Source organism: Drosophila santomea, chromosome 2L (genome assembly GCF_016746245.2).
Source record: "Drosophila santomea strain STO CAGO 1482 chromosome 2L, Prin_Dsan_1.1, whole genome shotgun sequence".
NCBI lineage: Eukaryota > Metazoa > Arthropoda > Insecta > Diptera > Drosophilidae > Drosophila > Drosophila santomea.
In genome coordinates this window covers 19,505,082-19,528,152 of record NC_053016.2, presented here as the reverse complement: position 1 = coordinate 19,528,152, position 23,071 = coordinate 19,505,082, and the positions used below count along the sequence as shown (strand labels likewise).

Here is a 23,071-nt window from a genome sequence, read left to right as displayed (position 1 = left end):
CATAAAAACATTTGCTTTTATATGAACTGTTTCAAATCGAAGTACATTAATAAGTAGACTTTGTAATTGCCCACTCGGTGTTTTAAAAACAAAAAATCTGTGGAGCCGTGGCCATTGGGTTTGCAATTTTTTGAGTTTAGTGTGCAATTTTTATACCCGTTACTCGTAGAGTAAAAGGGTATACTAGATTCGTTGAAAAGTATGTAACAGGCAGAAGGAAGCGTTTCCGACCATATAAAGTATATATATTCTTGATCAGGATCAATAGCCGAGTCGATTTGGCCATGTCCGTCTGTCCGTCCGTCTGTCTGTCCGTCTGTCCGTCTGTCCGTATGAACGTCGAGATCTCAGGAACTACAAAAGCTAGAAAGTTGACATTAAGCATACAGACTCCAGGGACATAGACGCAGCGCAAGTTTGTCGAATCATGCTGCCACGCCCACTCTAACGCCCACAAACCGCCCAAAACTGCCACGCCCACACTTTTGAAAAATGTTTTGATATTTTTTCATTTTTGTATTGGTGTTGTAAATTTCTATCGATTTGTCAAAAAAAATTTTGCCACGCCCACTCTAACGCCCACAAACCGCCCAAAGCTGCCACACCCACACTTTTGAAAAATGTTTTGAAATTTTTTCATTTTTGTATTAGTCTTGTAAATTTTTATCGATTTGCAAAAAAACTTTTTGCCACGCCCACTCTAACGCCCACAAACCGCCCAAAGCTGCCACGCCCACACTTTTGAAAAATGTTTTGATATTTTTTCATTTTTATATTGGTCTTGTAAATTTCTATCGATTTGCCAAAAAACTTTCTGCCACGCCCACTATAACGCCTACAAACCGCCAAAAATTGTGTTTAAGACTCTCCTTCTCCCTTCCACTAGCTGAGTAACGGGTATCAGATAGTCGGGGAACTCGACTATAGCGTTCTCTCTTGTTCATTCTCCGTCTGTTGCATACTTTTTGGCACCTGTGTGTGCGTCGCTTTCATTTCGCAGGCCCATCTTTTGGCATTTATATTTGCCTAGAACCACGCTCTTTTCCCGCTTTTTCTTTTGGTTCTATGGTTTTATACATACATTTTTATACCCGTTACTCGTAGAGTAAAAGGGTATACTAGATTCGTTGAAAAGTATGTAACAGGCAGAAGGAAGCGTTTCCGACCATATAAAGTATATATATTCTTGATCAGGATCAATAGCCGAGTCGATTTGGCCATGTCCGTCTGTCCGTCCGTCTGTCCGTCTGTCCGTCTGTCCGTCTGTCCGTCTGTCCGTCTGTCCGTCTGTCCGTCTGTCTGTCCGTATGAACGTCGAGATCTCAGGAACTACAAAAGCTAGAAAGTTGAGATTAAGCATACAGACTCCAGGGACATAGACGCCGCGCAAGTTTGTCGAATCATGCTGCCACGCCCACTCTAACGCCCACAAACCGCCCAATACTGCCACGCCCACACTTTTGAAAAATGTTTTGATATTTTTTCATTTTTGTATTGGTCTTGTAAATTTCTATCAATTTGCCAAAAACCGTTTTGCCACGCCCACTCTAACGCCCACAAACCGCCCAAAGCTGCCACGCCCACACTTTTGAAAAATGTTTAGATATTTTTTCATTTTTGTATTAGTCGTCTAAATTTCTATCGATTTGCCAAAAAACTTTTTGCCACGCCCACTCTAACGCCCACAAACCTGCACTTCTACTAGCTGAGTAACGGGTATCAGATAGTCGGGGAACTCGACTATAGCGTTCTCTCTTGTTTGATATGCCGTCAGTTTTTATGCCATTTCGCTTGCGCCAGGCTGAGCTGTTCTGAGCGGGATTGGGCTGGTCTGGATGTTTTATGGCCGCAACCACAGCAGCCGACTGTCGACTCCAACAGAAGGTCACCCTGCCACATTGCCACACTGCCTCCTGCCAGTTTGCGCCCAGCTGCTGTCATGGCCCTACTCTCCGCATGATTGCGCAGGTGTGATGCGGAGCAGCAAGGATCTCTGACATGTCCTGGCATTTTGCGTTCGGTTTTTCAAGAAACGTTTAGGTTGTCAGCTAGTTTTTCTCTGGCGTTTTTATGGCGGCCCGGAACATTACGGCCTTTCTCCCAGACTTTTGGCTGGTGTTATTGTTATTGTTTCCCCAATCCAGACAGACGGTTACCGGATACCTGGTGGCAGCTGGAGTATAGTAAATGCGTTGTCAATGTCACGGAGGCCCCCCTTCTAGTCATATTTCAAACTTGCCGCCTTTGTGTGTGCTTCTCTGGGTGTCAAATCAAGTTGTAAGTTTGTTGGACTTAGTCAGTTCTTAACTCTAAAGTAAATGAAGTCGGTTTTATGAGCCTAGAGCTAGAAATTAGAGCTCAAAGAGCCCCATTTAACCAGTAATTAAAGATTCAAGTGCTTAAGAAAATGTTAGGATGGTTCTTGGCGTGGTTTGCAAAATAAGTTTTACTAGTTAATCCCTTCAAGTGGAATGTTAGGAAATATGTTTGCACCATAAGGATACTAATAAAGGAGTATCCGTAAAATTCAGAGAATTTCAAATGCACCCACATTTTCTCTTTAAGAATAAAATAGAATTCATAAAATATAGGACTTAAAAAAAATCGATTGTCACTATTCATGCATGCGATTGATACAAGTTTATGCGTTTCAAAAGTTTCCAGTATGCTTTCCAATTAAAAATATTATTCAATGCAATTTAAGTACATGAAATCTGTTTTTAAAAACCTATCACCTATCAATGTATCACCCAACGGTCCTGGTTTTAATCCGGGCTACGAATAAATAAAATTGTTTTTAAAAAGGTAAAGTTTCGATTTAGTCGGCATCAAGCCGACGAGACAAGCAATTCAGCAAAAAACATATTTATAAATATACAAAAATAGAGCAGGGAAAACTAACACAAACTGCACTTGAGTGTTGCCTATAGTGGGTGGCCATGCACGGTGGGTGACCATGCGGCCACTTGATCTTTTAGCTAACGAGCGCATTTCAACAGGAGCACCACTCACCCACCGACGACGGCCCACCATCCACAGCCATCATGTGTGCTGTCATCTGTGGGTGGTGGGGTGGTTTTCTGTTGGTGCGGGTGGTGCGGGCCATGGCTTCGTATCTGCCAGGCACTTCAAACTAAACTCACCGCAAACAAAGTGGCCTCGTCTTCTCGACACAGCTCACCCATGTCCTTTGGCTCCTGTTCCTGCCTCCCCCATCCTTGCCGTCATCATAGTCATCAGCATCAGCATCAGCATCAGCATCACCATCACCATCATCTGCTCTAGTTAATCACTCAAGCGTAAATCTATTCATCATTCATAAGTTATAAATTTGCCTCGGCCGCTCCTGGTTCGTGGTCGCCTTTATTTTTCGGGTAAAAGCTGACACTTTGGCTTGGGGGACCAGTTTTCGCTTTCATATCGCAGCCCGCAGCCCACTTCATCGAAAAAGGATTGCTGAATATTTACAAATTGATTTCGCTGCAAAAGCGAGATGGCACTTGACACTATTCGTCCTTCCTCTTGTTTCTCGCTTATTGTAGGTGCCACCGCATCACATAAAGACCTACCAGACGGAGAAGCGGGAGAACAGCACCCTGGAATCGGTAACAAGTGCCATACATTTCATGGTCACCAATCAGCATTTCCTCAAGGGCCAGATGAGGGTAAGGCAACAATCCGCACCAGTTGAGACTCTTATAATAAAGCACCGTTCCCTTTACCATTTTCCGTTGTTAGCTCAAGTGCACGGCCAATATCTTTGACATCTTCAAGGAGGAAATGGAGAGTGTTATCGAGGAGGACCGGCCCAGGATAATGGCCTCGGGCAGATCGTATGACATAAACAATTATCCCCTCGAGGAGCACACGAATGGCGAACGGGGCGGCTTTGAAGATCACAACGAGTCCTATTTGACGTACTATTCGGGTGAGTAATTACAGAACTAGTGTTAGTACTAGTAATCTGTGCCAGTATTATAAACATTACTTTCCGCACAGTGCAACCTAACCAGCAATTTATATATCTGATCTTATATCTTTCTTTACTACTTCACTTTACCCTTTACTGCTTGTTTTAAAGTTCGATTCAATTGCATAGCGCTAGATTTCAGCTTGTCCACTCGTATAAATTGAATAACAATTACGGTTACTAAGCGCCAGTCAAATTGTTTATTGAGATTTGTGTTGTTCCTAATCGGCAATATATTTAGACAGGTATGCAGTTCAATAACTTACCAAATCAAAAATATCCGGCTGCACATTGGATACGTTTAAGTGATCCCATCGCAGAAGCAGTAAAGCCTTGGGCAAACAAAGGAGATGGACTCAATCCCACTTAGTTCAGCCCACTGCATCCTGTCGATGTCGGGCACACAATGTAAATTATGTAAATAAAATTGTGCAGCATAAACATTCCTCCAGACTGCTAACAACCAGGAGCAAGAAGCAAGGAGCAGGCTTATCGAATCAGATGGCGGGGAATCAAATTGCTATAAACTTAGTTTAGACATGAAAGATTGTCGCGGAATTGCGGCAGACTGTGTAGGACGGAAGCGTGATTGGGGCCTCCGGCGAAAATGGGGGTCCGTTCAGTATCCTTTCGTTTTTCTTTTGCTTCACGCTCCTTTTGCGGTTCTTTTGCCACTTACTAGCGACAACATTTACTTAACACCAAGTAACGACAACACCACAAATAACAAGTGTGTAAACGCATTGAGCTGAAAATTGTATTTAAAATTGAGTTCACTGGCTTACCGAAGAAAGCAGCTGGAAAAAGCGAATGGAAATGGCGGAGTTCCAGCGAAATATCAACGTATGCGACAATATTTCGGTCACAGCGCCCAAGGGAAGCCCTCAAAACGGAAGTTTGCAAACCACCCTCGTTATTACGCAGAAGGAATGGGGAGATTGCATGTTCCGATTCCTTGCTTGCATTCCGCTCTGAACTTTATGCAAATGCACTGTTGACACACCCACTCACACAGGAGAACTTGTCTGGTTAGATAACTTGTTTTTTTTTGGTGTAGGAAACTGCATTTCTTTCACATTTCCCCAGCCATAATTTGATACAAGCAAAACATGATTTGGGAATGCACACGATGAAATCTGAGCTAAATTCTTGCCATCCTTATTAAACATTATATGTAGGTAGAAGGTACACGTTGGGTCAATATGTAAATAGATACACGATTATTGGCTTATAAATTATAAATGATGCCTGGTAGACCTTGACTTTTAAAAAATCGAAAAGGACGAAAGGACGCTTCGTTGTTTAGTTTTCACAAAGGCATCAAAGAGGAAAACCTTGAAGCCCCTGTAATGGCAATGTCCCTTTTTTTGCATCCACCCAATGCTCACCTGTACATCTCTCTATTGCAGCGGATAACACGGCATCGGGAGCCTCGACAGCTGCACACGAAATCTTCTGGCAGTTCTGGCCATCGCAGCTGACAAAGCTCCCCATCAACAGGCAGTTGGCGGGGGCGTGGCACTGGCTCTGTAGGGGCGGTGGAGCGGCTGCTTTTCTGCTTTTTTTCCTGCTGCAGCAAGGGCCGCTGGGCCATCAAATTATCAACTGTCAATACACAAAGCCGGCGACTGGCAAGGTGCAGCAGCAGCAACACCAACAGCAATACCGACAGCGCAGCAGCGGAGCCAGCAGCAGCAGCCACATCGGGGTGACAGCTTCAAAGGCGGCAACATCCGCATCTAGCGTCAAATGCTTTTATAATTGTCAAATGGCTATGGCGATGCCAACTCGGAGTCGTGATGATGATGATGATGATGGCGGTGATGCGTATATTGGCAGCACGAGTGCAAATGCAATAGCAACTGCCGATGCTGATGTTGATGCTGATGCTGCAGATGCAGATGCAGATGCAGATGTTGCTGCTGCAGGAGGAGTTGCGAGTTGCAGCATTAAGCGGCTGTCAGCGACACTTGTGGGGGGCGGCGATGCTGTAAGGGGCGTGGCCAGTGGGCCGGATCAACGATTATTGATGACTCGGCGGCGGGCAAGGCGGCAAAAGAAATCGCTGGCAATGGATGCGATGATGCAGTCGCGTTGGAGCGCGTGCTGATGCCGAATTGATGATGAAATCCATTTTCGAAAGTAGCTTAAGGTGCTCGCCACCGTGCAAAATAGCAGTATATGGCTCTTTTTCTTTTTCACCCGAATTGTTGAAGGGCATAATTGATATACATTCGTACTCATACTGATTGCATCAGCCAGCTGAACAAATCGATCTGGTCGTAGCTCTTAAGTGTTGAACGCATAAGGTCAGGGAATGTGCAGAAGGGTGGTATATATTATATTTAATTATTGGAAGAGCATAGTCAGCAAGTAGATATGAAACCGATGAATAATAACAGGAAATTAACTAATGTTAGGTACAGTATAACATACGGTGAAACCATTAAATAAAGGATACCCTGTACGCCGCAATAACTTAAATTTATTTTCATTACACAGTTATATAGAAATATATGCATTGTGCTGCAAAACAGATCACCAATCCAATTTGTTAAGTTATGTTTGTTTAGTTCAATTCACTTTCAAAAATAACTTTTTATTTGACATATGAATTTTTTTGTAAAAATAATCACACTTGTTCTTTTCACCTAGACATCTCTTTACAGACAATAATATCTACTCAATAAAAATATGTAAATGCTACAGCAAGGTTTTTACTTTATGTTCCCAATATTTTCGAGCAGACGATTAGCCTTTAATGAACGGAACATTAAGAAATGCGGATAGTAAAACCAGAAATTCACAGTTGCTTGGACTTACGTACAGGGTGAGAAAATGCGTGTGCTTAGTCACTGAAAATCAAAAGGTACTTTATATAGTTCTCAAATACTTCAACCCCTTAAGTTATATATCAAGCGATAAATATATTCACAAAAAACAAAGAGTTGTAGGAAATTTGCACAGTGTACAGCAAGCTGACCTTTAGACTGCACTTGAGCTTAGCTTTCGGGTACCGTAGTGCATTTTAAAGTGGGTTTTTGACAGCTTACGAATTGTAAACAACCGAAGGTAATTTAAGTCAATACTTATACCCATTACTCGTGGCGAAAAGAGTATACTAGATTCGTTGAAAAGTATGTACCATGCAGAAGAAAGCGTATTCCCGACTCTATAGATTATAAACATTCCTCTGAGTAACGGGTATCTTATAGTTGGCGAAATCAACTATAGCGTTCTCTCTTGTTTGAATACTCATTTCAAGATAAAGACGATAAATTGTCAATGTGTAAAAAAAAAGCTTAAAACCAAACAAAAAATAATATTTAGTAACATCCACTGTACAGAAAGGAACTTTTTACGGTTGTGGAAATGAAAAGCAAAATTAATTATTATAGCACGCGTTCATTTGTAGAAAACAACGAATACATAGAGAAAATTAAAGCAAAAAGGAACCTTTAATTTCATGTCTTGTTTCGGCAATATTAAATCTCGAAGAAAGCAAACGATTATTTAAACATTTTTGGCCAACAAAAATCCAGCGGTAAATAGTTCCTTTACCTTAAACACAATTCAATGTAATGCAATGGGTAATCGTAGCCAACAAGGAATGAAAACTAATCGAAATAACGTTTGGATATAAGTATAATAAATGTTGAATAATTTATAAAATCAGTATATATATCTAAAATGTAAATAAAATAATAAAATGTAATGTTAAAATCTATAAAGTATAAAATAATTGGTGTACATGCTAAAAATATTTAATACAAATATATAAACACATCAAAATAAACTGCATGCCCCCAGATTTTTGTAATCAAATCGTGTTGTGAAAGTTGTCTTCCCTAATTTATGCCCATTCCATCAAAACATTGACAGGGGATTTTTAATTTAATTTTAGTATGGTTTCAATTATAGCCATAAAATTATAAACTATAACCATATGTATAAGAATGTAAAAAGCTAGTTTTATGTACATAGAAATGGGACAAACATTTAAATGTTACTGAATAAATATTATATTACGCGTATTAACCAAGAAATTTGAAATAGCATTAAGAACAGTGAATGTCTCAAGCTGCTAGGGACAACGATAAGTCTTGGATTTATTAAGAGAATCAAAAACGCGGGCAAATGACTAGCACATAATATATTCATATCCCCAAAAAATAACTTGAAATGTGTAAAGCCCAAATAAATGTAGTATTAAGATTGCAGACAAAAGAATAGTGATGTAAAAAGGCAGCAAGAAAATAAAGTAACCCCTATTCAATAACTACTGACGACGTGTTTTTCTACTTATTACATCATTTATTGTGAAAATGGGATTTAAAAATATAATATTAGAATACTATTATTTTATGAGCTGTAGTGACAGTTTTAGACCAAGAAAAATAATTTTTCAAATTATGTTAAAGCTTGTGTTCTTTTTGCACAAGGGCGAACATACTTTTCAAACCCACTGTATATTTATATTTTCGTCAAGCGCCAGTTGTTCAGTTTCGAAAGCTTGCAAAGCTCTATGTCCCGGTATAAAGCTGTGGCTGAATATCCGTTATCCAGTTGGCTGGTAGCTTTTTAAGGTTGTTTGTGCACTGACTTCACACCCCACCCAACACAGAGCTTTGGCATCTGAAGGTCAGTTGGGACTTGGACCCAGATGCTGAGCTTAGTTTGATAGTCAGCGCGCTTTAATGAAGACAACTGCACCGCGCGCACCCCATTAATTATATAGTAATTCTGAAGAGCTAAAAAATATAACAAATTAAAATAATCTAACGAACGCGCAGTGCACGATTTCCTGACAACAATTCAGTCTCGCTTTTCATGAGACTCCATTGCATTTTCCTTTTGTGTTTTCCACACACGTGGTGTTTTTCTGTTACTCGCACTTCGGTAGTGGATATTTTTTTGGTTACATTGAAAAAGTACACCGACTGCCAACCGAATTCCCATTCGAACCTTAATTTGACCAATTGACGGAAAATTAATTGCGCCCAAAATTAATTAGCAAGCGGACCTATAATTTTTTTACGTGAAAAGAGCGTGTTATTTGTCGAAACGATTTTACAATTGATTGTGTTTAAGTAAATTAACCTGAGATATCTATGTGTTTGTGCTACGATCTGAAACTCTGATATTGCGGTAAGTGGCGTGTTTTTGGCGGGAATAAAGTCGGGTTCTCTTTGTGCCGTACTTCTCTACCGATTTTTCTGGCGCCAAAATGAATGAAAACGGTTGGCAACATTCTCAACTTAACATTGCAACATTCTAACCGCTGTCAAGCGGTTCGCTGCTCTGTTAGAGTTCTAGAACACCTCTCCGACTTTGTTTTGTTTTGCGCTCTCGACATATGGACTCGGATCTCTTATTCCGGGAGCGGTTCATTGACCCACCAACAACAATATTTCGCCTAATCTTCTCCTGCCAGCGATTTGCGGAATTCATCCGCTCAACAGTTAGAAACTAACTGCCGTCGAACAGCGGGCAAAATCGATCGGCGAAATCGAGAGCCGCGTTCAGTTGCCTTCGAGTCGTACTTAGAAGAAGTGCTGGTCCCCCAGGAATCAGAGAGATTTTCCCCAACTTGCACTATACTTGCTCAATACTCTGACAAAGCCCCTCAGACCCTCGCAATCTCCCAGCTATATACTGATATATAGATCTACATAAATTGCGCAGATTCCAACCTAAATGCCTTTCGTCGAGAGATTTCAACAAATACGTAATTTTGTTATGAACGTCTGCCTCGTCGAGGCCATCCAATTCGTCCAGGACCTCTCGCACGCCATCTGCCTGGACCTCCAGGGCCTACTCAACCTCAAGTAGAGATCTCCATCTCCGAGCGATCTCCCAGCCTCCCAGCGGTAAGTCATTGGTACCAGTGGGCACCAGGAAGTGAAAGTGAATGCGCGGGTCAAATTACGGTTTTCGGGATCTCGAGAGAAAGGGGAAAGTACGAACCTCATGGCAGCATTCCGTTTTAAGAGGTTATGTGAAAGAACACATATGAAAGTTTGGCATTTTCGACAAATTGGAATTCATAAAGTAATAATTATATAATTTTTAACAAATTAATCTGTACTAAATAAACAAAACTTGAGTAACATTAAATGTTCCACAAAAAAAATTACCTGGTAAAATTTGCTGAAATATAAAAGATAATTACGGGTTGAAAAAAAATAACAAATTGTGTTGTTGGATAAAATATATTTTACCCACTTTAAAAAATATGAAATATTTTGCATCCAGTTTTCCATTATTTATGAACAATGACAAAGAATTCAGTTTTAGTCTTACCGGCCTCTTTTTATTACCCCTTTCAAAGTTGATATTACATCGTTTTGGACCTTTCATGTTTTATCGCCAGCTCATCCCATCAATCACCCAGATTCACTTTACTTCATTAAGTAGCAGCAATCATCTAACAAAGACGACCAAACAACGCACCGACTTCCGGAATTCCTAACTGAGACGGACGATTTGCTTGGTTTTTTGATTTGATTTTAAAACTAAACGACTCTTCAGTACCCGCACCTGTTGACTTCTGACGTATACCTCGATCCACTCACCGATTCACTGACTGATCCACTGACCCACTGATCACCATCATCAGCATCATCATCAACATCATCCAAACACCACAATGTTGTCCTGTGCCTCTTTCAATAAACTGATGTATCCGTCGGCCGCAGATGTGGCCAAGCCGCCTATGGTGGGCTTGGAGGTGGAAGGTGGATCCATTGGATCCCTGTCCAGTCTCCAGGCCCTTCCGTCGACCACATCGGTGGGAAGTGGAGCCCCCAGCGAGACGCAGAGCGAGATCTCCTCCGTGGATAGCGATTGGAGTGATATACGCGCCATCGCCATGAAGTTGGGCGTTCAAAACCCAGACGATCTCCACACGGAACGTTTCAAGGTTGATCGACAGAAACTGGAGCAGTTGATAAGGGGTAATACCTTTTTTTTACACATGATACACTTATAAATATACATTGCCTTTTTTGTAGCGGAGAGCTCTATTGAGGGAATGAATGGAGCTGAGTATTTTTTCCATGACGTGAGTAAATATTTTTTACGTTTTTGACATTAAATATATGCAATAAACAAACATTTTGTTTAGTGTTCACAGTTTCCGTTTGTCTCATTTTGAGACACAGAATGCCATGCCTTATAAATATTGAACATAGAATAATATGTCTCCTATTCAATAGTATATTAAGTTATTTACTGATTGAGCAAAATTTTTAAGTTAATTGATCCATGTCTATCTTTGGCATTCTGACCTTAAAACCTTAAATTTCAGTGTATAACGCAAATTGTTTTAAGATACTGTTAGGACCGCCTCTTCTGACTTGATATAAAAAAGAACTCGCCATATATCCAATACATATTGTTTTACTAGATCATGAACACGACGGATACTTATGTGAGCTGGCCTTGCAGACTCAAAATTGGTGCCAAAAGCAAGAAGGGTATGATAATAATGTCGTTGTAGGCTTTAGAATATTTTTCAAATATATACCTGCATTTCAAGATCCCCATGTGCGAATTGTGGGCAAGGTTGATCAAGTTCAGCGGGCAAAGGATCGCATCCTAAGCAGCCTTGACTCAAGGGTGAGTGAGCATGAGCATTCCGTGATCCGTATTTATTTATATCCTTATTTATCTGAGCAGGGCACTCGAGTGATCATGAAAATGGACGTCAGCTATACGGATCACTCGTACATCATCGGACGAGGTGGCAACAACATCAAGCGCATAATGGACGACACCCACACCCATATCCACTTCCCCGACTCGAACCGCTCCAATCCCACGGAGAAGTCCAACCAGGTGTCGCTGTGCGGCAGCCTGGAGGGCGTGGAGCGAGCCCGGGCCCTCGTCCGGCTCTCCACACCGCTGCTCATCTCCTTCGAGATGCCCGTCATGGGGCCCAACAAGCCGCAGCCCGACCACGAGACTCCCTACATCAAGATGATCGAGACCAAGTTCAATGTTCAGGTGAGTTTCAGATATTGGTGTCAAATGAGTGTAAGATGAAATATTAATAAAAAAGTTACTCGTGGAAAGTACCGAATATTACAAGCAATTTACTCGAATGGCTTCACGATTATCTAATTTAGGTGAGAATTCATAATATAAATTACGATACTTTTAACGCGGGGTAAGATGAAGTTTAATTTAATGGTATTCATGATTTTACGTTGTTCCATAATATTAGGCTAATTTGTAAACTTGTTCATAATGAATTAAAGGATTTACAGCCCAATTAAAGTAAAAAAGCTTAAATCGTCGTTATATGTAGATCTTGGCCTCCTTATACTTCTACCAATATTTTTTTCATCGTGCTAAATATTACTGATTATTAACTAAAGGTTTTTTTTACTTCAGGTCATATTCTCCACGCGTCCCAAACTGCACACCTCTCTGGTCTTGGTCAAAGGATCCGAGAAGGAATCGAGCCAGGTCCGAGATGCCACTCAGCTGCTGATCAACTTTGCTTGCGAGAGCATTGCGGTAGGTTCGAAAAGGATATATGAAAACAATGCTCGTCAGCGAATCAACTTCCCTTTCAGAGCCAAATCCTGGTGAACGTCCAGATGGAGATCTCGCCGCAGCACCACGAGATCGTCAAGGGCAAGAACAACGTGAACCTGCTGAGCATCATGGAGCGCACCCAGACCAAGATCATATTCCCCGATCTGAGCGACATGAACGTGAAGCCTCTGAAGAAGTCACAGGTCACGATCAGCGGACGCATCGACGACGTCTACTTGGCGCGACAACAATTGCTTGGCAATTTGCCCGTAGCATTGATTTTTGACTTTCCGGACAACCACAACGATGCCTCCGAGATAATGAGCCTAAACACCAAGTACGGCGTATATATCACGTTGCGCCAAAAACAGCGACAGAGCACCCTGGCCATTGTGGTCAAGGGAGTGGAGAAGTTTATAGGTAAGTTTCTCTTAAAAAAAGCCGTACTCTGTGTAAAATCTAATGTTCTCGTTGATTTTACATAAGCTGCACCGTAGGGAAAACATATATACTTGATTTATTTAAATTCAAACTAACAATATTATATACAGAACTTCAGTCCTAACAAGAAAATAATATGTTTCAGAAAATATATTAGTTAACATATTTTTCTTTTTTTATACTTAGGTAACTCAATCCTTAGATTTCGTATGTATATTACATTTTTAAGTACTCCCTTATTTTAGTGCAGAGTTGGCAGTATTCAATAGTTCTAGGAGTAATGCATACATCCTGTTTTATGTCTGTGTATTAATCCAGTATTGTCCTTCCATAGACAAAATCTACGAGGCCCGCCAGGAGATCCTGCGCCTGGCCACGCCGTTCGTGAAGCCTGAGATCCCCGACTACTACTTCATGCCGAAGGACAAGGACCTCAACCTGGCCTACCGCACCCAGTTAACCGCTCTGCTGGCTGGGTATGTGGACAGCCCAAAGACTCCATCGCTGCTGCCGCCCGCCTTGACTGGCCAACTGACGCCCTATGCCAACAACAATCACCTGTTGCTGAACGCCAACGGCTTGGCCACGCCCACTGGGGTTTGTGCGCCCACCCAGAAATATATGCAGTTGCACAACAGCTTCCAGCAGACTCAGGGTCGTTCCATGGTGGCTGGTGGGCAGAGCAGCAATTGCAACTATCTACAGGTTCCCGGAGCGGTGGCGCCTCTCAAACCGCCGACTGTTTCGCCACGGAACAGCTGCAGTCAGAATACCAGTGGTTACCAGAGCTTCAGCAGCAGCACCACCTCCCTGGAGCAGTCGTATCCGCCTTATGCCCAACTGCCGGGCACCGTGTCGTCCACTTCTTCCTCCACCGCGGGAAGCCAAAGTCGGGCGCATTATTCGCCAGATTCCACGTACGGCAGTGAGGGTGGTGGCGTTGGCGGCGGAGGAGGTGGTGGCGCGCGTCTGGGACGCCGCCTTAGCGATGGAGTACTTCTGGGGCTGGGCAATTCCAGCGGTGGAGGAGCCAACTCCGGGGGCGGAGCTCACCTCCTGCCCGGCAGCGCCGAGAGCTATCGGAGTTTGCACTATGACCTTGGAGGAAACAAGCACTCTAGCCACCGTGCCTTTGACTTCGACATGAAACGGGCCCTGGGTTACAAGGCCATGGAGCGCACTCCGGTGGCGGGAGAGTTGCGCACACCCACGGCCGCTTGGATGGGAATGGGCTTGAGCAGCACCTCGCCCGCACCTGCCCCGCTGGAGAACGGGGAAAATGGGGCTGGTGGTGGAGGATCGTCCGGTGGGTGGCGGCTGCCACCAGGATTGGGTTCCCCTTACGGACTGAGTGCCACCACCGGACTCCTGGACGCGACTCCAGTCAACCGACGGATGCAGCTCGCCAAGCACAAGGATATCCAGACTCTGCTCACCAGTTTGGGTCTGGAGCACTACATCAGTGAGTAGTTCCCGCCGATTATGTCCGTTTTTACCAACTGTGTACTAGAAGTTTTGTATAAAGCTATCTTATGTGTCTGGCTGGAAGTGCAGAGTGTTTTATTTAACACGCAAGTTGCCATGTACAAGTGGATGTTTTTTTTAGTATCAACGTTTTTTTATCAACGTTTCTTCAGACCTGTTTTTTAGGTACTAGCTATCTTTGCAAAAGCAAAAACTGCTATAATTTTATATCTAAAGTGCACCAACTGGGAAAACTACATTTTAACTCTTTCCTTTCAGAAATATTCGTGCTGAACGAAATCGACCTGGAGGTGTTCACCACGCTGACCGAGGACAACCTGATGGAGCTGGGTATCGCGGCGTTTGGAGCTCGCAAGAAGCTGCTGACGGCCATTCACACGCTGCTGGCCAACGAGGCGGCCTGCAGCACAATGCCCAGCAGCAGCTCCTCGCAGAACTCCTCGTCGCCGCGATTCTCCGGCAGTGCGGCCCCAGGCGCAGAGCGCCGTCCCTCCAACCAGTGGTGATCCGCCCCCGTCGTTCGCCCCATTGTTCCGATTTATTTTTTTCCTTTATTTTCCCTTTTTGCATTCCCACTTATTTGGTAGTCGTAAGATCAGGAGAACAGATGGGAACGGAAAAAGTATAGGCAGGCAGCAGTGAGGAAGAAAATGGCAACTCCCTGGGCGAATAGCTTTCCCGCACAACACAGCCTTGACCTTGACTTATACTCGCATTTGTACTCAAATTCCAAGTAGCATAGCTGCGCTCGGGAAAGTGCACAGTTTTCCCAGCTTGCCAATCGGTGGTAGTTGCCTTTGTTTTAAGCGATTTATTTATTTTGAAATTATTTATATAGGAAACTGTCTTAAGCAAACACATTGTGAATTATTTATGAAATCTAACTAAACGAAATCACTTGTTGTAAGAAATGAATTTATGTAAACTAACTGAAATAGAAAAAACCTAAAAACGAAAGCACAGCATGTATTAAGTGATAAGCAAAATAGTCACGCACAAACATTTGATATGAATAAATTGATGTCTATGAAAACTCAACTAAGAGTCGTAGCTTTGTAGTACACTGATTTCAGTATTTAAGCTTTCAATAGGACTCGCATTAAAACATGTACATAAAGTTGCTTAATTATGTATACTTTTATATTAATTCGTTTTGCTTAATAAGTTAACAATGAGTCAGTAACATACGTAATACACATTAAGTCGTTACTCCTTTGAACTCCCTTAGCCTGGTTGGAATAGAGGCTAATGCCTTCATAGTCTCCAGTTGTCTGCATAATTTGTATTGCCTCGATTCGTGCCAAGAAGACTTCCAAGCAACAAAATCGAATGTGTGTCCTTACACGAACTAAATGGGCGGCCAAAGGGGCTGTGGCTGTGGCTGAGCTAATGAACTGGAAATGTTTTGCTCCAGTTGCCGGTGGTTGCCGGTTGCTACCGTGTTGCATCAGCATAATTGCAAATTTTTATGATTATGACACTTTGGGCGCAAAGTGCCTTTGCCAATGGCAACTAATTTCTGCAGCCATCTCAGCCCCAGTCTGGTGGTCATCTACATGGGGCTGTGCTCCACTTAAGTACTTCGAGTAGGCTTTTGTGGCACTTTTTGGCAAGCGGTTTGATTTACAATTATGCTGGATTTGAATTCGGATCCCAAGTGAAGTCACTGACCAGCCGGAAAGTCGCCAGTCTTGGCCACCATTCGTCAACGTTTGCCCCATTTAAAGTGGAGGTTTGTTGTGTCATGGGAGGGCATACTTAAGTGGGCTTGAGTATAATTTAATGGCTGTAAGACTCAAAATAGGGCAACCAAATTTTTAGTTCTTTCTAAATAAGCTGAAAATTAAATGAACCCCTTTTATTGGTTTACCTTTTTTTAGCCAATGCTACACATCGAACACAGAAAAACGGAAAACAACAATTATTCGATAACTGAATATTGTAAAAAAAAGTCTTGTGTATAAATGGTAATATATTTGGGAAGATTTTTGTTTTTATATTTTCTCCACAGTGTGTTGTGTTTCTTGAAGGGGAGTACTGGTGAGTACTGCCAAGCAGTTAAAACAAAGCAGTTCAAACAGAGCCAAAGCAGTAAGAAGGGGAAATCAAACAGTCTAAGGGGAACCAAGCAGTGGTTGAATTACTCACATTATGGATAAGAATCCCACCACATGTGTGCTCTCTCTCTCTCCTCGCTTTTCCGTTCGTGATTTTCCGACAAAATTCGTCGGATTTTCCGAAGTATCTTCGTTGGCCATTCGCCAATTGGGAAATCTGTGCACAAGACTCGCAGTGTCGCGAATCCCGCGACTCCTGCTGCAGTTTACATTGCGTTGTCCTTGCGTGAGGACGTGCGTAGATAACCATTTCAACTTTAGCAGTATTACGAGCATCGGAAAAAAGAAACAAAAATTTTAAAAAATAGTTGAACTGCACTGAAACCGCAGGATTGAACCCTACGTCTGCTGTGACGTGCGTGTGTGTGAGATGCAGTTTGTGTGCTTCTGACATAGCATTTACGAAAACAGAAGGCGGAAAATAGGGAAAAGGATCCGACGAAGGATCTGCTATAGCCCCAAACTGTGTGTGTGTGTAAGGCTGTTGCTTCTTCGCTCCAGTGAATGTGTGTGTGAGTGCGAGTGTGTTTGTGCAGTCACGTGTTCTAAGATGATTTTAACGAGTTCCGTGATACGCGAAATGAGATAAGGAACGAGAAAGAAGCAAAATCGGGCGGAGCAAACGGCTTAGGCGGGCACAAAAAGGAGCAACAAGGAGCAACAAGGAGCAACAAGGAGCCACGCAGCCAAAGCCAACAACCAAATCCCCGTTCGCTAGGACACACAGGATACTTGCTCGGTGCGCCTTAAAGGATTCTCTGATAAATCAACCGAAAATTGCATAAAATAAAATTGTTTGCCAAATTGTGCGCAGCAAATGAACCAAAGAACAAAAAACAAAACCCGATATTCACATGTTAAATATGACTAGCCAGTTACATTGAAAGTACAACAAAATAAAAAAGAGAAAACTTACGCAAATAACCTGAAGGTAGGAATACATTATGTTATTATCCCTTTGAACTAAGTTGTTGCTTTGGGATAGGATGTCAGGAAGGGTATTGGAATTGGATTAGCAATATTCAGATTCTTGTATTAGAAATACATAAGATCGTGGACCATCGATTGGATGTATTCGAAACTGTATTTAATTACACAAAAATGTTAAATTTGATTGATATTGGACACCTAAAATTTAAAACTAATATTACAGCAATAGTGCGCTGTAGCGTTATTTGGTTGTAAATAGTTGATTAAGTTTATTAATGAGAATGTAATTGCAAAACAAGTTTGAGCATGGACAGCTCATAAGCCAGTTCAGCGAAAGCATGAAGCCTCCACGATCTTTGAACCATCCTCTGTGCTTCTGTAATTTCATATATCGCAATCTGCGACGTTTAATTTTGATGCACCATGTCCCTGCTCCTGGCAGGCAATTTGAGGGCTTCAGGGGTATCCTTTCACATCCCAGCCAGCGGAAGATAAGCCGGAAGATGTGCAGAAGGGCGTGCCTCGTCTCTTCCAGCAGGCAAACAAAACTTGTCAATTGCCAGGGAGCGTGTCTCCGGGACCTCGGGCTCCTCCTTTTTGGTAAACATTTCCCATAGTTGCCGGGGAACTAGGCAACAATGTTGGATTTCTTAAGCTCAGCCCTGCTGCTTCGATTTGCCCATTTTTTGTTGATGGAAAATGTCAACTGCCTGGCAGAGTTTTCATCCTCACTTTCGGGCAACCCACTGACTAGGCAAAAATTGTATTTAGTGGGACAATCAATATCGGCTGAGGGAGGGGCAGTCAGTTGGGCGGAGTCAAACATTTATTTGATTGACTGATTGATATGTGAAATGATTTATTGCCGCCGGAGGAGGAGAAGGCGAAGGACGAAGAAAAGTGCTAGCAAGTGGCCACAAGCAGCTGAGTCGAAAAAGTTCCAAAACAAAACGAGAACTCCGTTAACCCGACGAGCAGTAACATTTATTTCTCAGTCTATCTCTGCAGTTTTCCATATCCTGCTCTGTTTTTGCTGTTGGATTTCCACAGCTCCGTAAGCATGGCCAAAAGACCGAACTTTTTCGCACGCTTTATGGGAGAATAAAGTAAATAATGAAAGCTATTTAGCACAGCCAAGGGGCACATTAAGTCGTCGCCAGCCTTTCGGATTATCCTACGACCGGCTTAAAAATAACAATAGGACCAAGCAAACAGGAGCACACTGTGAAAAAAAAGATGTCCGGTGTATTTTATAAGACCATATGCATCTTTTAAAATGAGTTATTAAACATTACGACCAACTGTCCTAAAATAAAAGTTGTTCTTTATAGGGAAGGAATATACAACTCTCAAAAAATGTACTTCATACTTTTCCACAAATCTACGAAACTTGTGTCATAAGTCATTATTATAAGGAAATAAAAAATTCCTATTCACCCCCTTAATACGGTTTTGGATTCTTATTATCTTACATGGATAAGCTACAAAAGTTTGGCAAACCAAGAGCTTTTTAAGTCCCGTAAAAGGACACGTGTTCGACAAAAATATTGGCGTCCTGTCCTGTTGACAGCTCTTCCTTATATTTTAAATTTTGGCTGTGTAATATCCGTCGGGAGAGGTAACCTGTGACCAGCGTTTAATGAGCTGTGTCCTGATCTGAGCCTCGGATGACCGGCGGCTCCTTTCACCAGTTCGCTGTTGAGCTGGAGAAATTTCAGCCATTTTTTAATGCCACCTGCAACGGTGTCGCATTCTTCTCTCGACCAGGCATTTTACTTATAGCCTGGCTCTTTTATTATCGTTGTTTTTTAACCATTTGCACCCGCTGCAAGTGCTGTGGCTTATGAAAAAGAACTCTGAGGGAAGGCACCGCGAAATTCAGGAAATGCGAAAGAGGAACATAGGTAGGCGTGGGTGTTAATTAGTTTTTGCCAAGCGCCTCGCAATTCTGTTTCTTATTCATTTTCACGTATTTGTTTAGCTAGATTGTTTGCGTGTATAATCAAACAATGGCTTCTGCTAGTCCGAAAGGAATTTTCTGGCAAATACATGGCTTTGTTATCCCGCTTGAGATTCAAAAACTGGTGAAATGGCCAAGGATTTATTCAATTAGTTTTGGCATAACTGGGTTAGTATTGGTTTCTGCCTGGCATTTAATATTTATTGGATAATTAAATGCTTATCCTATTATGCCCCGAACTTATTTATTACCTTTCTGTTGAGAAATAAATTTGAATTAAAAATGGAAAACTTAATTCAATTTCCTTATCATTTGTATTCATGAATTTGGATTTAAAGATAACAAGTTTGCTAATTATAACAACTTAGGAAATCTTTTCTTTTAATAAACAATCGTAATAATACAAAATACATTGCTTTCTTTATGTGGAATACACATTATATTTATATATAATATAAAAGAGACATGAAAGACACAAGAATTCGTTTATGTTCCGATTTTTTGGAATCGAACTTTAATGCGACTTGAGATTTCAGTCAACTTCTTCTAAAAGCAGGCTGTCTGCTCGCGAAAAACTTTTGCACGATTCCCAGTTTTAATTTGTATCCCATGTGATATATGGATAGAAAAAACTTTACAAATTTTTTTCCTTTCGGGATGAACAAATTTCTTTCTGCCACATCACAAATCTTGCACCGACTCAAACTTCACCCCAACAAGTACGAAATCATGGGGGTACAAGAGACCTTGGGGCTATTGAAAAACATCTCATATGCAAATGCATTGTTGTTATTGGCATAGCCACTAGTTCTCCAATTTCAAAGATCTCGAGTGGCTCCCTTGACTGCGGTAGAGTGAGTGTAATCCAAGGCCCCTTTTCCTACTTTTTGGCGCTAAAGGCGCATCTCAAGTGCAACATTTGCCAGGGGTAGGAGAAGTATCTGTACCTAGCATATTTGTTGTTCCTTTGCGGCTGCGAAAATGTTGTGGCATGTGGAAATTTATTTCATAATCTCTGCAACAAAAATCCAAAACTGCACAAAAAATAAGAAATGGGGAAAACTTTTGCATATGAGCGGGCGAATCGGGATAGGGAAACTACGAGTAGCTAAGCATGTAATTTATATCCTTGAATGGTTCCTCTTTTGCCCCCCACAAACTCACTTCAGTGTTCGGGCTTCTCCTGGGTTTTTGGTATCTGCATCATGCAGTTATTGCCGATGCCCAGGAGCGTGGGCAGGAAAATTATGAAGGGGAATATTCTGGGGTCCCTACCACAGTGCTTATGTTTATATATAACTTATAGAGCATGAATATAGAGCATTGTTTTAGTAAAACTTCTTATAAAAAACACATTTCATCATATCCAATGACATCAATTTTCAAGTACGCTATAAATTAATCCACAAAATATGGGGGACTCGCATTATTTAGCAACTGCGCCTCTGTTCATATTGCAAAATATTCCTTTTTCTGTGGCGGAAGTTTTGCGAGTTTTCTGGTATTGGACTGAGCGGTCATAAATTTGTTTCTGCTCCTGTTGTGGTGTCTGGCTTTTCTGCTCCTGCTTTGCTTCACTGCGGTGCAATTTTATTTGACCACATAAATTGTTTACCAATTTTCACAAGTTCTGTGCAACTCCATCGTGTTCTCTGTACGAGTATGTGTGTTTTGCCTTATGCCTTCGAAGGCTTAAAGCGGTTTAATCGGTCCCTTCCTCTCAGCAAACCCATTTTGATTTAGCTTGCATCGCCCAGCAATCTATCTTGGTGGTTTTAAAAATGTATTTACTTGCCATTGTAATCGTAGTTCGTAGTTGTTTTGTAATCGAGCAATCTGTGAAAGGCAACAGACTCCACAGCAGCAGATGTCATGGCAAATTTTGTGTATGACTGGACGTATTTATTGCAATGATTGTTTTGCAAATTGCTCTAAACGAAGGGAGCAGGATTATTGGGATTGCATGACTCTTTCAGCATTTATATACTTCACTTTTGAATTGAAAAATCAAAATCTTTCGCTGGAAATTGCATTGTACGAAATGAATGAGAGGTAGTAGTTGACTGTTTAGCATTAGCATTAGCATTAACTAAATTGTTGCTAAATATGTACATATTTGCAAAGGAATTCTAGAAAAGTAATATGAACACACTCTTAAATAATATTGTGCATTTTTCCAAGTCCGGAAAATCGTTAAGCCCATTCAGAGGGACTAAGAATCTGTTTCCTTCACTTCGTTAGTTAACTTTCCGCCAGATGCAATTAACAAACGGTACAGGGGTCTAAGGGCAGCTGATTTTTATTATATTCTTCTTTTGGGTTTTCTTGTCTGCTGAAATGAAGAAAAGGAAAACGAAAACGTCTGGAAGTGCAGTTTGCGGCTTATCGCATTGGTGGCAGACTTGGCCCCTTTGTTTGTCGCACTCCGTCGGTTGAGTTTGTCAATGCATAAATTAAAAAGTTGAAAGTTTTTACCCAATTCTCCGCCTTTCTGGTTTAGTTTTGTGCTGACCTTAATGAAGCCAAAGCAATTAAGACAGGGTCCGGCAAAGTTAATGGAGTGTACACAGTATAGCCATTTGGTGGAGTCTTTGGGCCATGTGAGCAGCACAGGAAATTCGCATACGAGATCTCCTTGGACTGACTTTTTTGGCCCGATTCTGTAATACAATTTGCTGCCATAAAAGATTACAACTTGTTAAAGTTTCTCCATCGAATCCCTCGACCAGAGGATTATTATAATCCGATTTTCAACTCGAAAGGGGCTCCGAAAAAAGAGCAAAGAATTTATGGAAAAATGTTATGCTCACAGTCTCGAAGGAAGCAGCATTTGATGTGCAGTTAGACAACAATGTGATTTTCGGACACTCCCCCCTCCCCGTTAATGGAAAACTTTTTACTCCGGCTTTTTGGCTGTGTACGAGTATATGTGTGGGACGAGGAAAATCGCTGCAGTTTTCTTTATAGTTATTACTTTATACAGTTTCCCCTTGTTCCTTTCCTTGTGATTACGAAATTGCTTTCAATACTTTCGGCCAAAGTAGTGACTATAAGAAACTCACTTTGCAACACCTGCCCCAAGAAAGCAGTCGGCCCAGTTGCTTGCATTGGCCAACGAGAGTTACGTGTTGCAGGCAAAGTTTAACGCATTAAGAACCGAAGTTGTTGTCTGGCCACATTTCGGCATTTTGCGGTTGGGTTTTAGGGCATCAAATGGCTTACGTTTTCACTATCCATTAGTTTTCCATTTTTAAAGAATAAGTACGCTTTTATCCCGAAAAGAAAAATATATTTTTCGGTTTTTGAAGCCTATAATCAATAAATCAATAATTTAAAAATTTTCCTAATCTTTCGAAATTAAACACACAACGTCCTCATTTCAGAACCATACGATAAACTAGCAACATGCGGTTTCCACAAAATGCCCATCAAACGGCATTGACCACAATACTTCTGGCGCTCACATTGGGTAAGTAGATTGCACATTATTTCAAATAGACAAATGGGCAAATTTACCTACAAATGTTTACACACGAAATCAAAATCTGTTAACGGCAATTTATGGCTCGTTTTTGTCCAGCTGAGATTTGAAAAGCAGCGGTATATTCATACCTTTTAAATAGT

The 23,071-nt window shown here is 41.6% G+C and overlaps 4 protein-coding genes across 6 annotated transcripts in view; all 4 read left to right on the top strand.

Annotated features, from left to right (window-relative positions):
• The window catches only part of LOC120457218, a 43,569-nt gene extending 35,336 nt beyond the window's left edge, over positions 1 to 8,233 (top strand). The window contains exons 6-8 of the mRNA XM_039644592.2: positions 3,543 to 3,665; positions 3,739 to 3,928; positions 5,380 to 8,233. Of these exons, the coding sequence (XP_039500526.1) occupies positions 3,543 to 3,665; positions 3,739 to 3,928; positions 5,380 to 6,080 (1,014 nt within the window). The 3' untranslated portion in view covers positions 6,081 to 8,233. The remainder of the gene's footprint in view (positions 1 to 3,542; positions 3,666 to 3,738; positions 3,929 to 5,379) is intronic.
• Positions 8,234 to 8,650: 417 nt separating this feature from the next.
• LOC120449091 lies at positions 8,651 to 10,481 on the top strand. 2 transcript variants are annotated; one of them, XM_039631409.2, is made up of 3 exons: positions 8,651 to 9,118; positions 9,656 to 9,840; positions 10,344 to 10,481. In XM_039631409.2, the coding sequence occupies exon 2, from the start codon at positions 9,668 to 9,670 to the stop codon at positions 9,800 to 9,802; it is 135 nt and encodes a 44-aa protein (XP_039487343.1). In that variant the 5' UTR covers positions 8,651 to 9,118; positions 9,656 to 9,667; the 3' UTR covers positions 9,803 to 9,840; positions 10,344 to 10,481. The 2 variants fall into 2 exon arrangements, with proteins under 2 accessions (XP_039487343.1, XP_039487336.1); XM_039631402.2 differs by lacking the exon at positions 8,651 to 9,118 and having other exon boundaries at positions 9,480 to 9,840.
• A 137-nt stretch (positions 10,482 to 10,618) lies between these two features.
• Positions 10,619 to 15,478, top strand: LOC120449083 (protein bicaudal C). Its single transcript, XM_039631393.2, has 9 exons — positions 10,619 to 10,926; positions 10,984 to 11,033; positions 11,379 to 11,448; positions 11,511 to 11,590; positions 11,651 to 11,977; positions 12,368 to 12,493; positions 12,553 to 12,934; positions 13,290 to 14,417; positions 14,699 to 15,478. Exons 1-9 carry the CDS (start codon positions 10,620 to 10,622, stop codon positions 14,944 to 14,946), a joined length of 2,718 nt encoding a protein of 905 aa, XP_039487327.1. The 5' UTR covers position 10,619; the 3' UTR covers positions 14,947 to 15,478.
• Positions 15,479 to 16,778: 1,300 nt separating this feature from the next.
• LOC120458762 overlaps positions 16,779 to 23,071 on the top strand; it is a 32,107-nt gene continuing 25,814 nt past the window's right edge. For both annotated transcript variants that reach the window (XM_039646536.1, XM_039646537.1), the window contains exons 1-2: positions 16,779 to 17,488; positions 22,831 to 22,916. In XM_039646536.1, coding sequence (XP_039502470.1) covers positions 22,853 to 22,916 — 64 coding nt within the window. In that variant the 5' untranslated portion in view covers positions 16,779 to 17,488; positions 22,831 to 22,852. The remainder of the gene's footprint in view (positions 17,489 to 22,830; positions 22,917 to 23,071) is intronic.

Coding starts and splice junctions, on each gene's coding strand:
- LOC120449091 (XM_039631409.2), top strand. CDS start 9,668: ATGCCTTTCGTCGAGAGATTTCAACAAATACGTAATTTTGTTATGAAC.
- LOC120449083 (XM_039631393.2), top strand. CDS start 10,620: ATGTTGTCCTGTGCCTCTTTCAATAAACTGATGTATCCGTCGGCCGCA. Junction 11,978..12,367: donor AGACCAAGTTCAATGTTCAG/GTGAGTTTCAGA, acceptor TTTTTACTTCAG/GTCATATTCTCCACGCGTCC. Junction 12,935..13,289: donor GGGAGTGGAGAAGTTTATAG/GTAAGTTTCTCT, acceptor GTCCTTCCATAG/ACAAAATCTACGAGGCCCGC.